At 39.6% G+C, this 16,976-nt stretch overlaps 2 protein-coding genes across 2 annotated transcripts; one reads left to right on the top strand and one right to left on the bottom strand.

Annotated features, from left to right (window-relative positions):
• Positions 1-354: 354 nt before the first annotated feature.
• Positions 355-10,462, top strand: LOC113669806 (lysyl oxidase homolog 2B). The gene is made up of 11 exons (XM_027185915.2): positions 355-1,366; positions 3,379-3,580; positions 3,919-4,266; positions 4,615-4,809; positions 5,422-5,562; positions 6,063-6,372; positions 7,240-7,366; positions 8,212-8,375; positions 8,810-9,133; positions 9,375-9,556; positions 9,862-10,462. Exons 1-10 carry the CDS (start codon positions 1,143-1,145, stop codon positions 9,554-9,556), a joined length of 2,217 nt encoding a protein of 738 aa, XP_027041716.2. The 5' UTR covers positions 355-1,142; the 3' UTR covers positions 9,862-10,462.
• LOC113669897 (gamma-butyrobetaine dioxygenase) lies at positions 9,570-16,973 on the bottom strand. Its single transcript, XM_027186017.2, has 5 exons — positions 16,325-16,973; positions 15,263-15,444; positions 11,703-11,808; positions 11,251-11,453; positions 9,570-10,758 (listed from the first exon to the last, which is right to left on the bottom strand). Exons 1-5 carry the CDS (start codon positions 16,829-16,831, stop codon positions 10,425-10,427), a joined length of 1,332 nt encoding a protein of 443 aa, XP_027041818.2. The 5' UTR covers positions 16,832-16,973; the 3' UTR covers positions 9,570-10,424.
• Between the last annotated feature and the right edge of the window lie 3 nt (positions 16,974-16,976).

The following is a 16,976-nucleotide window of genomic DNA, read 5'->3' as shown; positions in this document are numbered from 1 at the left end:
CGCCTTTGCTCTGTTGATCTTAGAAATTACAGGAGCCCAGCAGGGCTCCTGGTTGTGGTAGGATCGTACATGTTAGTGGATGTTGACTGAGAGCGCGGAATGCAATATCTGGATTTTGTCTGATATCATTGGAAAACAAGGTGAAAACATTGATCATTCACTTGAGCAGGGATTATGTCTCAATAAAAGGTTTTTGTGTTAGTGTCATTCACGTAGCACGCGAGGAATCAATTAACCGTCATTTGACCCCAGCTCACGAGGTCAGTGAATCACACAGACCAAGAACCTGATGTTGTATCGGGAAGAACAGAGAACCCACTTAGGAAGCATCGAAAATAGCACGAACACAGCTCTGAAAGATTGTTAAGAGTTTAATCAAGATTCTTAAATCCATCTGAAAGTGATTATCTACTTACTGATGATTAGATTAGGTTCTCTCTAAATGAGCATGTACAGGCCCTAAGGAAGAGGGCACAAATGAATATGTGGGAAGTCACTCGCATATTGGGAAGAACTTTTTAGAGAACGACCTTCTATTTTCAATAGCTTTGAGTTGTAAATCTGTATCTTGACAACAACCATTACAAGGAGTTATTTCTCAATGTTTACTCTAAAAGGACTATTTGGGCCGTTTCCACCCCGCCATTTTATGGGCAAATTGTGGGCCAAAGATTACGCGATAAGGTACGCGAAGGAGACAAAGCATTGACTTTAAAAGGATTACTTAATGGTTGTGAGAACTTTTCTTATCTTTTAAGGCTGTCTTCTTAGCTCAATATCCAAAGATTCACTGCCATATGGCTGTGTTCCCGGTCTGATGAGTGAGTGATTGTTTTCTGATCCTTCAAGTGCCTTCTGATAGGGGACGTATCCAATTTCATTTTAGGGCCTCTCGTACGACTGTCGTTTGTCACGCGCGGTTGGCGCCAGCCAAGGAAAACCTTCATCGTGCAGGTTTTTCTTTGGTTGTGCGTTTCCGAGACTCCAAATTTCCGCTTTGGATTCGCACATTTTCATTAAAGAAGGCGTATCCCAACATAACAAAATTCTTTCCTTGATATTAGGCCAACATATCACACCGTATTGACCCACGAATCGCTGTTGTATTCGTTTGTATCGTGGTGAGTTCAACCAAATACAATATGGCGCTGTTACGGTATACATGGGTAGTTCTTCTGCTCGCCGGCGTTACTAGTGCTTTGACTGGAATTCGCCTCAGAGGAGGGAAGCATCAGCACGAAGGTCGGGTTGAAATTGAACATGATGGACAGTGGAAAGCAGTATGTGACCATGGATGGAACAAATACGCAGCTAGAGTGGTATGCCGAATGCTTGGGTTTCCAGACATGCTGCGCTACACAAAAGGGTTAGTTGCACAATTGTTTTCCACCTAAGTTGTCTGCGGGTTTGTTATTACTCAAATCGTGCAAAGAATGGTTTCTGAATATTTCGAGGATTTTAGTAGTGCTTGCGAAGATATATCCTTGTTGAGCAAGTTCTCCTGACACCATGCAAACCAGCACTGGCTAAAAAAGTGTAATTTTCATTTCACGTCCCAGCGAATCGAATTTCAAGTGATCGTGTCGACACCTCATAACATATCTCGTGTTTAAACTGTTCACAGTGTTCTATTTCTCCGTTTTTGTGTTTATGACGCGCAAAATATTTTTGCAGTCGTACTCTTGCTTCCACTAACCTTACTCGAGGTTTCTTTCCTCAGATGAAACTACAGTCTACATCAATTTCTTTTAATAAAGTACATATTTCTCTAGTTTTTCGAAAGTTCGGCCTCATTCTACGAGATTCTCTACCTCACCCTACACCCTTGGATCTTGGAAGTCGAATTGTCTTAGCTCCTTTCTAGAAACAAATTATTACATAATGTAGTAGATACGCCGGCTAAAGCATGCAAACTCAATGAACAGACTAATTATCGTACATCAAAACCACATGCACCTAGGGTTTCTCCGATTACGTTAGTGTCTCGAGCAGTTTTAGCTTACATTATATTTATTATTTATTTATATAGTACGTTATAAAATCTCGCGCCATTACGCGATAGGGACAATCGCCCTATTGTTTTAATCAAGACATTCCAGCTGCTCTGTAGATTCAAAACAATCATGGCACAGATTACTTTCTCATTTCCTCCGCGAATCGTTTCATACTTCTCATTGGATGGATCGAGTCAGGTTTATTTTTTTGTACTTTTATCAACAGTTGAACTTAAAAAAGTCTTCAGAATACTTTTTGGTCATAAAAAAGACAAGAAAGAAAGAAAAAGCTATGCTTTGTAATATTCTAACCGGCCTTCCTTCAATTTCTCTTTTCTTTTTATTTTTAAGTCAGTCATCAGGTGCTTTGCGTTTCCGTCAATTTAACTAAATGTGGTTTGTGGTTTCGGTTTTCAGTGTGCCCTTATTCGCTGCTCAAATATAGCATGTTACGTCATCATGTTGACGTTAAAAAAAAAAAAAGAACCGATTTTCTATCTAGCGGCTCTTTTTTCAGGCCGGCAATACCGGAAGCATACCATGCTTTTCAAACATACCAAGCATACCAACTTTGTTCATTGTTTATTGTTTGAAACCGTTACTCGAAAATTCCGTTCTTAGTTAGATATGCTAGAGCTCGGAAGTACGATGCTTTCATCCTCCCCCGCAAGGAGTCCACTGGAAGAAGTTTGTCTTTCTCTTCCTTTGTAAACTCGCCAGGGATATGTATATGCCGGAATTGGGTTTCTGTTAAATTTGTTTTTAACAAAACAGTTGTAGGAAGAATTTTTTTCGCTTTCATATTTTTCAATCATTTGTTGTAAAAGAGCGGGTGTGTTTCGAGCTCAGAAACCAGATAAATGAACAGCTCTTTGTATGTTCGCTATATTTTGTTGTTTTGAAGGCAAGGGCAGCGATACAGGAATGAAGCATGTGTCGAATGAAAGCATTGGTTTATGACCCTTTTTCCAAAAGGCCGCTTTTTTTTCGCATGTAAGCTGCCCTTGTTCGCTCTCAGTAATTTCTAAATACAATTCTACAAAGAACTGTGCTTTCCTGCTCAATAAAACAGCGCCTTACAAAATTTCGCGCCTTACAAAATGTCTTCTTATCAACAGGATTGTAGAGAGCATTATCATTTTTTAAATCTAGCGCCTCTCATTATTTTTTGTCAAGCCTATGCAGTGGAGCACCAGTTAAGAGAAGTCATATTCTTGAAGCATGACAATCAAAGCTGATGGAATCCATGGAATATTAATCAGCGAACAAAATAATTATCACTGGCACGAATTACCGAATGCATTTATCGAATACCTTACATAGGTTGCTTGATCTGAAACGTCTCTCTCTGAAAGTGTCTCATTTATTCACTTCCATTTTTAAGACAAGACAGATTTGGCCAAATAACTTACAACTACTGGTTAGACGATGTCAGATGTCGAGGAGATGAAGAATCTATCGAGCAGTGTGGGCACAGGGAATGGGGGAAACACAACTGCCGTAGATATAACCAGGCTGGTGTAGTTTGTAAACTGGATTTGACTGACAGCGTGACTTTTGCGGAGCCACCAAAATCCATAAATAAGGTAAGAAATAATCACATATATGGACCGAGATTCTAAATCGATCGGCTCTGAATAACAAAGTGCTTTTGGTCGTGTGATTTTCACCCTCCACGCCTTAACAAGCAATCAAGAGCTTCCTTAGTTGGTAATCATTTCCTATTTTCTTGTGACCTTAATGTGTGATTCGGGGGTGACATTTTTAGGGAAGATTAGATGCTAATCGATCACTCCTAGGGTTTGTGTTAGAAAGAAAAACAAATATGCCTATGAGCACTTACAAACTGTTCACTGTTAACAGTAATTCAAGTTACACTCATTTCTCTATGTACTCGAGTAACAACTCATCATGTCCATCGCAGGTTTTGAGCTTGAAAGTCAGGTTACAAGGCCCAGTTGTTGATGATTACATATCAGAAGGTGTCGTCCAAGTAGAGCACGAGGGAAAGTGGGGTTATATTTGTCCTTCTCAATGGACTCAATTTAACTCGTACGTGCTGTGCGGCCAGCTTGGATTTCCTGACGCTGAGGAACTCGAGTCCCATACGAAAACCATCCAAGATTTGGAGCCCGTCTATTGGCTGGACCAGGTGACGTGCAGAGGATGGGAGTCATCGATTGTGTCTTGTGACCATTCAGGGTGGGGACCTAAGCAGTGTGAGGAGGGAGGGGCAGTGAGGATTGAATGTACCAGGAGACGAGAAGATAAGGTTAGTTGATCACAACACTTTATAGTAGAAGGTCAGGCCATAATTACTAAGCCAATTATGTTGATTTTCAAATCAAAAGCTCGAATAGTCAGCCTCAGTTTTACAGGGTGTCTCATCCTCTCCCCTCGCTAATGAGTTGGAAGGAGAGAGAGTCTGTGAACAAGATTACGCAGTCGAGTGTGTACTCCATGGACAAAGACCTAGCTTTAAGCATTATGTATGAAAATCTCCAGCTTGTTATTATTTGGGTATGGAAGGGTCTTAAGAAAAGTCTGTAATTGGAGAGCCTTATGCAATGTCAACCTTCATTTGTTTAAAGTGAGGTCATAATGTATTTTTCTCGTCAAGCCACACTCCATTCGCCTTCGAAGTGGTGCCCAGATGTCCGAGGGGCGCGTAGAGATCAAGTACAAAGGGTCTTGGGGAACTGTATGTGATGATCTTTGGACACTTAAGGAAGCAAATATTGTCTGCAGGTCATTGGGATTCGGTTCTGCGGCAGCAGCAACGAAGGCAGCACATTATGGCAAGGGTGTGGGAAAGGTGAGTAGTTGAATTTAACTATTATAATAACTGACTCTGTAAATCACATGTGATAGTTTTGAGAATTACACTCTTGGATAAAAAGGAAATGTTTGCAACGGAGCCGAGGAGTTTTGACTTGCCATCGTTTCTTCCGCTGTTATGAGCACAAAGAGACAATAAGCATCAGTTTTTGTTTAAGTGGGTTGTCGGTCCATTGCAGGCCACTCTCTGGATCCTTCAGCGTTTCGCTCAGATTTCGTTGCAGTTACACTCCTTGGCGAGAGTAAGAGTACTGTTGGAGTGAATGTTTGTCCCCAAACAACAATACCATGACTGGGCACGAGATTAAACGCGAGAGAGTGAATCTTAGAGTAAACTGAATTGTTCCTGATGCTTGAGGTCGCTATGGTTGTTACAGAGGAAATCGTCAGAAGGAATGAATTTCTCGTAAACATAAACAACAGTAGCAACAGCAGTAACAACAACGACACCAAAACAAGTAAATCTCAACGGCTCCTTCTGCATCCTACCTGATTTTCATGAAATATTCTATTTCAGGAGGGATCATTTACAGGCCAATTTTCAGGAAAAAAATATTTTTTATGATGTGTACGGTGTTTTTTGTTACAGATCATGCTCGATAATGTTCGCTGCGAAGGAAGCGAGCGTAGTATAACCCAGTGTCGTCACCACGACTGGTACAAAACAAATTGTGATCATTATGAAGATGCGGGCGTCAAATGCCACGCCCCAGAGCTTCAAGGTCACCAGGTAAATGATTCCCGCACCACTGAGTGGAACTTCGTTTTACTTACTAAAAGGCAGCTTTTAAGCAACTCCCTTAAATAAAATTACCACTAGTTATTAAACTTTACTGAAACATCAGCCCTTAAAAGAGGCCATCATTACAATTCCCTAATTTATGTAAAAATACAACAATTTATAAAACGAGGAAATAACGACTTCGAATACACCGCTATTGTTATCCAATGAAAATACGGAAATGAACTAATACTTATAGACGAGGATCCACTTTAGATCTTAGGATTTCATTGATGGTTGCATTGTCACCATCCGGCCTATTTCTTTTGGCTTCACTCATTGTTTTAATGTTATTTTGGAAGTTTTAAATTCGTTGGCTATTCGATGTCACTTTTAATTTCTTTGATTTTTTTCATATACCTTAAGATAAAATGACAAGCGAAGCTCTTTGGCTGTCATAACTAATTTTTCATCCTAATGAGGCCTGAAATGCTCCTCTCTTTTAACAGATCAGGCTTAGTGGTGGTGGTAGCATTTCCGAGGGTCGCGTTGAAGTCTTCCATGATGGCAAATGGGGAACCGTTTGTGCTGATGGATGGGGAATAGAGGAAGCCATGACAGTTTGCCGACAGTTGAATCTCGGATTTGCTAGCCAAGCTGTTATCGAAGGTAACTTTGGGGGAGAAGTTCTTCCAGCCATTTTATCTGGAGTTCAATGTCGAGTGGACGCGATATCCATTTACAACTGCGAGCATGACGAGTTCGCGAACACCAAATGCAGCAGCAAAGGCAAAGTAGCTGGCGTCGTTTGTGTTGACGGTAAGGCGTGACTAATTTAATATTGTGTAATATTTAAGGGGTTACTTACATTTTAGTGATTTGCTTGTAGTTAACACGATTTGAATTCAAAGTTCGAAGATAACTGGGTTTTAGCTATCGCGTTGAGTTTCCTATGGTAATTGTCTCGTCTAACTTCCATTAGTTGACTTGCACAGTTTGTCCACTGACTCTACCTTGGACCCACATAAAAGTTTTTGTTTTGGCCTTGGCAGTCAAAGATTACTTGTTTGATTGGATATTAAATTGAGTCGATTTTACATTTGTAAGCTTCTTGTGAAAGGGTTATTGTTCTGATAACGAATGTTTAATCTTCGAAGGTCAGTGGGCCCGCACACCTACTCATGCCTGCCTATAGTGAATATAAAAGCGTGTACTACAGAGTTCGTAATCAATGTCAATCAGAGTAAGAGTTGGTCGACCAGAGTAACTCAGAGTAAGCAAGAACCGATCAGTCAGTCAGAGTAAAGAGTGGTTGAAGGGGGAAGAAGTAATAGAAATTAATTGTGCAGTAGGCAGAATTTATCAGAGAACGAAGACTAAAGAAGACTGAAAGGCTAAGCACGGTGCGCTCTGCAGCTGGTTTCCCCCAAAACACGCGCTAACGGAAGGATCAATATTTAATAAAATTTGTATTTTGACACAACCACCTCACCAAACCACGGAAACCTTAATACAGAGTTAAAAGAATATGATGGACAAAGCCAAAATGCCTTCAACAAATAAGATTAAGGTTTTAAAAAAGGCTACTGCGGTGTTGATGCCATTTTAAATTCTGCCTGGCTAGTTTTCATGATCCGACAAGCAGATGTTTATGCACCGAGAACCTTTTTCCATTTTCTTCCACAGCTCTCCCTGATATAGTGCCTGATGTGGAATTGCTACGAAAAGACATGAAGATGCAGAGTATTCCTATGGAATACTTGAGGTGCTCTCTAGAAGAGAACTGCCTTTCAGACTCTGCTAATTACATCCGGTAAAAATTAAACCTAGTTTAACAAATCAAAAGAGAAAACAAAACAAACAGAAAACAAACAAACAAAAAAGTTATTGGCGGTCTCAACATTGCGTGCTTTCAAACAAGAGAGATCAGAAGACAATTACATAAGATTGGAACGGCTTTAGAAGCGTTTTCCCTCTGAAATGGCACTGATAGCGAAGACATTAGAGAACTTAAGCAGAGCCCGAACGATTTTGAGACGCGGACTGAACTGGGAGACGAATAAAACTAATTCCGATGCGCTTTGACGCTCATGTATCGACGGTGAGGTCGTTTTAGCATTTAAACCAAACTTTGCTGACCAAAAAAGGTGTAGTGAGCATCAGGAGCGAGACCTTTAAACTTCTGGCTGCCGTCCGCGTCTCAAAAAGGTATGGGCTAATGGCTTTTAACAGCGGGAACGTCTTGGTCGCTTTTACATTATACTAAACCTACCTAGTCGATCAAACTGATGACAAAGTGAGAGGTCACACTGAAGTTACATCTACTTCTACCAATAAACTGCAGTGGCAACCGCTTTAAATTTGTTCCATGAATACTTACAAGGAGGTCTTTGTTGACGCTACGCGTAAGTGGTATGTTAAGCTTTCCTTTCCTACTGAAAATGAGAACAAATTAGACGTCAGGTGATTCGTCCTTAATTCAGGTCGAACTACGAGTTAAAGTTTACCTTGGTTCCAAGGTAGACGACCTGTCTCAGAGTAAACTTGCTACCTGATAGAGAATTCATTTCATTTGTGTCTCAACTAAATGAAGTTCCCTCTTCCACTAGATTTAAAGATGAACAGATCGAGATTCCATTTGTTCTACTCGAATTTCAGAAATCCAGGATACCATTCAAGGCGTCTTTTGAGATTCAGTGTCAAAATTGAAAATCAAGGATTGGCGGATTTCAGACCAAATTTTCCCAAGTCTGAGTGGCAGTGGCATAAGTGTCATAAGCATTACCACTCTATGGAGACCTTCACCACTTATGATCTCATCGGTAAGTTTAATCCACTATCTCCCAGGATCTTAATGGTAATTCTCCTTACTGTCTGCCATACAATTCTTATGATGCTAATTTGGAGAATTTGGTATTGGATCAACTAATCACCCCGTTAATTGATATTTTTCTCTCTTCTCATTACTTGTCTGTTGGATTCTGTAAGGACGAAATGGTTACTCGTGAGAGCTTAAGGGTTTTTTGGATAGTTCCCTTAGGTTTTGAAATCCAACAATTTGATTGGTCTCAAGCCATATCTGACACTATAAGAACGAAGGTTAAAATCCAAACAGTTTAATTTTTCTTCCATGATGTTTGTTTTCTGAATTTCAATTTTGGAATACAGCCGTCAGTGATTTGTTGCAATGAGGTATTTTAAAAGAATTGTACTTCCTGTAGAGCATTAAAGTTAATATATTTTTAATCTCATTAAGATAAGGATTCAGGAGAGAAAGTTGCTCAAGGCCACAAGGCTAGCTTCTGCCTCGAGGACACAATGTGCGATCCAGGCTATGACAAGAAATTTAACTGTTCTGAAGAGGGCGGTCAGGGGATTTCTCCGGGCTGTTACGACATTTACAACTGGAAAATTGACTGCCAGTGGGTGGACTGCTCGGACTTCCAACACGGATCATTTTATTTGAGAGTACATCTGAACCCCGGCAACCAAGTGGCTGAATCAGATTTCAGGAACAACGTGGCGAAGTGTTCCGTGTATGACTATGGAAATTATATAGTCACAAGCAAGTGCAAAATCGGTGAGTCGTTCACAGTTTACATTGCTTTAAAATGATACAGATGTCGGTCGACATGTCTCGATATTGGAAATTCTGATAAATTTCTAGCACGTGAACTTTCATAGAGCATACAACATATTTACGAAATGCTCTCCAAGACTACAATGCCATATGATACGTGATTTATGCAGAGTGCAGCAGAGAGTCTGTACTTCTCAATTTAAGATAGGATGAATTATTTTTTTCCTGCTGTGTTTCGTAGAGGATTGTGACAGCGGTGTGGACACCCATGGCGGGAATTCAGCTGGAAATTGCTGTGTTTTTCCATTCCGGTACAACCGTAAACTGTACCACGACTGTACAATGGACGGCTACACGTTGAAATGGTGCTCGACCACGTTTGATTTCAAACAAGATGGCAAATGGGGACTGTGCTACAACTAGGTTAGTCTTTTCCTTCAGTTATCTTTCTCTTTATTTTCCTGTCTTTTAAACAAAGGACCCACCATATGACAGTTGCAATGCTGAGAAGTTACAAATCCAAAGCTCAGAGTTTGATCAGCGATGTCGATTCTTCGAGAAGACAGGTTCTTGTGTGCAATCGACAGCCTTCCTCTGCAGGCCACAGAAATTTTCATGTTGAAAGTTAATTTGTAAACAATACTGCTTGGATCTCCCGTGGTCCATAAAGCTAGGTTTTGAGTCAGGTATGTACTGCATGGTAATTTTTTCCTTTTTATGAATTACAGGTCAGCGAGGAAGTTGGGGATCTTTTTCTACTCTTTTTTACAAGGCTTCAACGCTTCTGCAAATCTTCACCATTGAAGAAACGCTTTTCAAGTTTTCACCTATCTATATCTGTTAGTTCCTATTCAAATATTTCAATGTTTACGGAAGAGTACGTTCTTTGATGTTCGAAACTCTATGTATAAAAGGGGCACTTAAGTACAATTAAGTAATAAGGGTTCTTACCATCCTTTTATCCTATTAACAACCAGCGAGCATTTACTTTGCACTAAATTCTACGTTACTACCAATGAGCCAACTCATGAACTAGACCTGTGACAAGTGTCCTCGAAATTCCAGAGATAAGCAATGTCAAGAGTATTGAGCGTGAAAAAAAAGATGCTCAATAAATTTCTATTTTTAGCATCAAATAGTTTACCGAGTAACGTTCGAAATTTGGTACAAGGTGCCATAGCTTTTGAAAGCCTCGCAAGAAATACCACTTATCAAGGGAAGAAGGAGGTGTTCTCTACAATTCGACAATCTACTAACTGCTATATACTACTATATACTATATATAATTTTTTTACAATCCGAATGGTATATTAAAGTGTTTGGTAAGAACTCTCAGCTTTGAATTAATCGTATCCCAGTCCATGTAAACTAACTCAAGGAAGCGGCCTGATGTCTCGGTGAGTTGGAAGGCGGATCTACCGTGAAATACGCGCTTGTTGTTGAACGATATCACATCACCAGGCACCATTTTATATTCTATTTGATTGATCGGACCTCTGAGAATTCGACCATACTTGAGGTAAGCTTCGTACAGTTCCACAGCTTTCTCCGGGGGAAGATTCATGAAGGAGTCGCGTGCAGTATCGTTTAAAGCGAGTCCGCTCAATTTGCCATTGTCATCCAACCTGCAACAAAAGCGTCTTTCTTGTAAATATGGGCCACATAGAAGGTTGAAACAGGAGACAAATCAAAAACTGAGAAAAGCAAAAAAAAAGGAAAAAAATTGTGATACTGAAGAAGAAATATCGTACTTTTTGAACGTCGACCTTGATTTTGTTTTGGAGTTACCCCAGCTTTCGATAAAATGTCATTCTTTTGTATTGTTTACTGTGTAGTCGTCGCATTGAGGACACAATAAGAGTTTCAATGTTATTTTTAAGTTTAGTGTTCCTGTTAGTGGTGAAAACAAACACAGCCCCTCAGCTTCTTCTTTTGAAAGGACGGCCTCTTCCGGAATCTTGTTCAGATCACAAAGGCATTATCGTTCAGTGACACCAGTTCCGTAGCCCCTAAGTTTTATTTTTGAAGACATAATCGATAATTCAGAGGGCTTCGAAGCCACCCTACTTTCTACACCTATTTAAGGTGGATCCGAGCCATTTCAACAGCAAACTCACTCTATTGTGGCATGAGAGGATTTCATGTGAAAATCACCAAACACGTCCTTGCCACGGTCCCTGAATTGAATTGGAGTGGTAGACAACAGCTTGAAAGACTCTGGGTCAATTTCTTTCAGTGTCTTTGCAGCGTGAAATCCGTCGGAAAACTGATTAACGCCACCTTCGCTCGACACCTGCTCGATACAGTGAAGAAGTTGTACCTTGAAGAAAAAAGCAAAATGTTGCTTTCCCTCTCACGTTTAACCGAAAAAAAGTTCAAATTTGACGAGTGCAATAAGGTTCAAGTGATATATCGAAGCTTCTAGTGAGTTTAAAATGAAGACGTTTTAACTTAGATTTTTATAAAGCTTTTGGCCTCCCAAAAGCAGATTGGGGCTGGACATAATTGCCTGGAATAAACAGATGTCATAAATTTACATGTTATTCCCTTTTTCCCTTGATTTACTTACCCCGGGCTGATAGTCCAAATAAGGCAGGTCACCATGAAGAGGAATGCCGTCTGTGGTATAAGCCAGGTTGTTAGCGTCAAACTTGGCCCGTACGTCGGTACTATGGCTGCAAGTTAGAACACAGTCGCAGTTAGTTATATTATTACGCTTGTTGCCAAATACTACGTTGATTAGAGACAACAAATTTAGACTGGGCATTTCCTTCTCATACCCAGTGGGTAGGGGGATAAAACATTACACGATGTTCTGAAGACTCAATGGCGTCCATCCCCCCTTTTAACACATGGATCAGTTACCAGAGCTCTCTTAGAGGTCTATTTAGCAATAAACGCGCATTACTCCGAAAATAGATCTGGAACGGGGCATACAAAGTAGACCTTGTCTCTTAATCAAATTGAGCAATTTGCATCTTTTGTCCAGTCAAGGTCGACAAGTTCAAAATGTTTCCTTTTCAACAACTTTTGAAAATTATTCACTGATACGTAGCTAAGTGAGCAGCGTCCTGAAGTGAATTTTATGAGTGTTCGCACAGATTGCACATTCCTGACAGATTTGGCCGCTTGTGCAACATTTATTTTGATAATTTCTTAGTCTCAGTTACTTTGAGGCTCTTTTTACAAAGCTATTCTGTTGTCAGCAATTTAGTTATGTTCTAGGTTATTAGGGGTTCCAATTCAGATAAGTATAGAACTGCTTCAAATATTATATATATATATATATATATATATATATATATATATATATATATTATGTGTATATATACATATAACAAGACATGCAACTGCTGACAAAAGAACGCATGCCCGCTCGACGGAAACTGCCTGCAACCATTAGTAATTTACCAAGCCACACCGCACGCAAAGACAACAACACGACAGAAACGTACATCGGACTCAAAGAGAACGACTTCAAAACAAGATACAGAAACCACACCGCATCATTCCGCCATGCTAGACACAGAAACTCCACCGAACTCAGCAAGCACATCTGGACCCTCAAAGACAACAACATCGAACACTTTATTTCCAGGCGCATTCTCTCATCACACTCGCCGTACAACAGCTCAAGTAAAGATGTAATCTCTGCATCAAAGAAAAATTCCTAATCATCTGCCGACCCAAACTATCAACACTAAACAAATGTAACGAACTCGTGTCTTCCTGCCGCCACAGAAACAAAGCCCTCCTACGCAACAACTAAACTGTTAAATTTCGCGCTACATAAATTAGATTATATTGTATATAAGTGATGGTAAAGATTATTCTCATTAAATCCCCTGATGAGTGGGCAACCAAGAAACAGGTCTGTAGGGATGAACTGGTAGTTTATTTGTCTTTTTCCTCTCACTATATATATATATATATTAGGAAGTCTGCAAGTCGATTTTCGCGTGGAACAGTGCTCAATACGTTGAAGCAGAGCAGAATAAATATTATGAGAGGAAAAAAGGACGTAACTACATTTCCCGACAAGCCTGTTTCGTGAATCGCTTCACTCTTCAGGGGTTTAATTATTATTCATTAAACCCCTGAAGAGTGAAGCGATTCACGAAACAGGCTTGTCGGGAAATGTAGTTACGTCCTTTTTTCCTCTCATAATATTTATATATATATTATGTGTATATATACATATATACATATATATATATATATATACATAAATATATAAATGAATGTGAGGTAGAGTCTACCTTGGCATAAAGTGCTCAATGCTGTGGTAGCAGAGCTAAGTATACATAAGTCAAAGAATTAAGGACTCATTGATTTTCTCTCTGACTCTGAGTTTTGCACCTAAGCGCTCATCAGACATAAATATATATACATAACTACATATATCTAGTGAGAGAGAGATATAGGAAGTCTGTGTATTGATTTTTCTGTTTTACAGTGCTCAATACATAGAAGTAGAGCATGATATATGTTGTAATAGGGGGAAAAAAACAGAGAGACTATACTTTCATCCTTACAAGCCTGTTTCCAAGAAATGAGCTTGAAGGGATGAAAGTATAGTCTCTCTGTTTTTCCCCCTATTGCAACATAAATATATATATATATGTTACCATGCTTTGGTTGATAAATGTAAATGAGAAAAAAAAATTGTATATATATATATAGTGCATGCTCACTAGTTTTTCTAGTTTGAGCACTCTGGCATGGCTTAGATGATCCCACATATGTGAGATCACTTGGGGTGGCTATATGGTCTTACCTCCATCCTAGCATCAGCACTGCACTGATGAGGCCCAGAAGGCCGAAACAGTACTGTCTGCAGTTAGTTATATATATATATATATATATATATATATATATATATATATATATATATATATATATATATAAATGTGGGGGTAGAGTCTGCCTTGGCATAAAGTGCTCAATGCTGTGGTAGCAGAGCTGAGTATATATAAGTGAAAGAATCAAAGAGGACGCATCGATTCTCTGTTACTCTGAGTTTCGCACCTAAACACTTGTCAGTTGTCTGTCACTCGTCAATTGATTTTTTTTTCTGATAGCCACTTGGCTCCTAAATTTTTTAAAGTGGTAGCCAATTAAAAAAAAATGCTCGCCATTTTTAAAGACAAAAAAACCCTTTTTTTACGCTATCAGCGTTCTGGATAGGGTATCCAGTCAACTCGCCGACGGTCCAACTCGCCGACGTATAAATCGAGTAGAGACGTCGGCGAGTTGGTCCTCAGTCCAATACAACTTATTAGAAGTTAAACATACAGAAAAGTTAATGATATTTAGTAAAAAAAACACTAGTGAACATTGGTGAACGAGATATCTCGTTCACGTCTGAAGCTGTTAGAGTCATTGATGATGTTTACTTCGCTTTATTCGCCTTGAGATCCTTCTAAACTTTGTTTCAAATAAAAAGAATTGCTTTTTACTAAAGATCTTGTCTAGAAAGCCAAGTTTTCTTTAAAAAATCTGAGCGATTGACATGATGAGTCTTTACGGTGTTGTTGTCGCACAATAACTCGTTCGCGTCTTAAGCTGTTATAGTCATTCCTGATGTTCACCAATGTTCACCAATGTTTAAGCTTCTGTTTGATATTCACCAATGTTCGCTAGTGTTTTTTCACTAAATATCGTTTACTTTTCTGTATGTTTAACTTCCAATAAGTTGTATTGGATTGAGGACCAACTCGCCGACGTCTCTACTCGATTTTATACGTCGGCGAGTTGACCGTAAATCCTGGATAGACCCTCCAAATTAAGTTCTACAACGTTCTACAAAGTGGACACTAGGATGGATGATATACAACGTTCGAGCTCACCTAAATCCAAGATGGCGTCTAGTTATCGATTGAGATGCATGTGCTAAGTTTTCGAAACAAACTTGACGAGGAAGTTTGCCGCGGATTTATCTTTGCAAATCTTCGTTATTCACTATGTCTCTAGGTATGGTTATGATGAAGCATTCTAGTCGCCAATTTGGCGGCTACTTTTCAGGATTTGGTCGCCAAAGTGAAAAATTTAGTCGCATTGGCGCCTGTATTAGGCGCAATTTCACGCCCTGTATATATATATATATATATGTATAACGAGTAAACTTACCCGTAATGGGTGGTTTTTGAAAATCCAACTCTACTGCACAATTTAAAGCATTCCCCAGTTTGCAGAGGAGTGTTTGTTACAAGTGCAATTCCTAAGCTATGAAGTGAAACCAACCACTCATACAGTTTGTAGTCATCTTCCATCACCTCATGAAAGTCATGACGAGGTATCTTGTCTTGAAGCTACCATATAATCAATATGATCAATACCAGGAGTATTCAATTGCACAACTGAAACTTGTAACCTCTCTTATGGGACACCTCTTTTCATAGTCATGGGACACTTCTATTCAGGAGGCAGAAACTTTCATTCAAGAAAAATATTTATGCCACCTTTGTATTTGTTACCTCTATTGAAGGAACACCTCTGTCCAGGACAAAGGATCACTTTTTTTGGGTCTCAAGACCCCCCTAAAAGCTCCATTTGGGAGACACCTTAACCAGAGATCTATGTCAATCATGGTTTTTTAATACATCATCCACCTGCTTGGACTTCAGCCAGTTCCAAACTAGACATTATTTCTATTGCTAAGTCTTCATAAACATCACACAAAGCACACCAACCCTGGTCCCCTGGGGGGGCCCTGAAAGGAGGTTCCATTATATGTTGCAGTTGTCTCAGAATGTTTTGTTGCCCTAATCCCAAAATGATTCATGGATTCATGAATAGGTAAGGTGGCTCTGAACTGAACTGATTCTATTCAAATTTTTGAGAAGGACTTATATCAATATCTTCAATGCAATTCATTGATAAAATGGGGGGTCACTACATCTGTCTTTGCTATGGCAACTGAAATCCATTGAATGAATGATCACAACTTCCACTGTATCGATCCAGAAATGACTGAGCAATTCTTACTACCAATTCCCAGAAAAAACAAACGAAAATGTGTGGGGGATAGGATTCATCAAAATATTGATGATTGAACATAACTAAAATTTTTGAGCCACATTTAGGGGAAGTTTCTTTTTTTTTAATTTAAATTTTTTTGTTTTTTTAGGAAGACAGCTGAGTAGACCATTACGGAGACTATTTTCCGATAAGCACAATTCGCATAATTACCTGTTCAGCGTTCCAAAAAATTACACCGGCCTTGTTAAGCGTTGGGTCTTCTTTAGCCTCAGCTTCTTGCGACTTCTCGGCCAAGCGCCGGGAGTGGAGCCACTCAGAATCAAACACACTGACATGTTCATCTGGCCAAGTGACAGCAATTTGTGTACCACTTTGCAAAATATCGACACGTTTTGGTTGAATGTCCATCCTCAACTGGCCCACTGTATCGAATCTTCGTTGCAGTGAAGACTCGTGGAAGCATTCAGGGCATCGACAGATGTCGCGAAGGAAGACAAACGGATAACGGTTTACTCTGTTGTCGTTCCATGTTACATGTAATGTCCCATCACTTTCTGTCTCTCGAAGGCTTACCACAGTAGGCACAGGACTTTTGAGGTGAGCCGTCGAAGCAAAATTTACCCTTAAACGCTTTGAAGAAGGATTAAATAAACGCTGACATGGAGAGCCAAATCTACAGACGCACCGCAGACGAGAAAACATTTTTGCCATCAGCATAATAAGATGTCGGTGTTCGTTGGGTAGAAAGAGGTCTTTTCTCAACCGCTTACATACGAATTTAATTAGCAACAAATTAACGCAAACAAGCTGTAAAAGTAGGGCCCAGTTCAGATCCGACTACGAATACGAGTACGATTTTTGT

This window comes from Pocillopora damicornis, chromosome 2 (genome assembly GCF_964200805.1).
Source record: "Pocillopora damicornis chromosome 2, jaPocDami1.2, whole genome shotgun sequence".
NCBI classification, from domain to species: domain Eukaryota; kingdom Metazoa; phylum Cnidaria; class Anthozoa; order Scleractinia; family Pocilloporidae; genus Pocillopora; species Pocillopora damicornis.
This window is presented reverse-complemented; position numbering and strand designations above follow the sequence as displayed.

Coding starts and splice junctions, on each gene's coding strand:
- LOC113669806 (XM_027185915.2), top strand. CDS start 1,143: ATGGCGCTGTTACGGTATACATGGGTAGTTCTTCTGCTCGCCGGCGTT. Junction 3,581..3,918: donor CACCAAAATCCATAAATAAG/GTAAGAAATAAT, acceptor TGTCCATCGCAG/GTTTTGAGCTTGAAAGTCAG. Junction 6,373..7,239: donor TGGCGTCGTTTGTGTTGACG/GTAAGGCGTGAC, acceptor TTTCTTCCACAG/CTCTCCCTGATATAGTGCCT.
- LOC113669897 (XM_027186017.2), bottom strand. CDS start 16,831: ATGCTGATGGCAAAAATGTTTTCTCGTCTGCGGTGCGTCTGTAGATTT. Junction 11,454..11,702: donor ATTTGGACTATCAGCCCGGG/GTAAGTAAATCA, acceptor TTTTTCTTCAAG/GTACAACTTCTTCACTGTAT. Junction 10,759..11,250: donor TCCTCTCATGCCACAATAGA/GTGAGTTTGCTG, acceptor CTTTTGTTGCAG/GTTGGATGACAATGGCAAAT.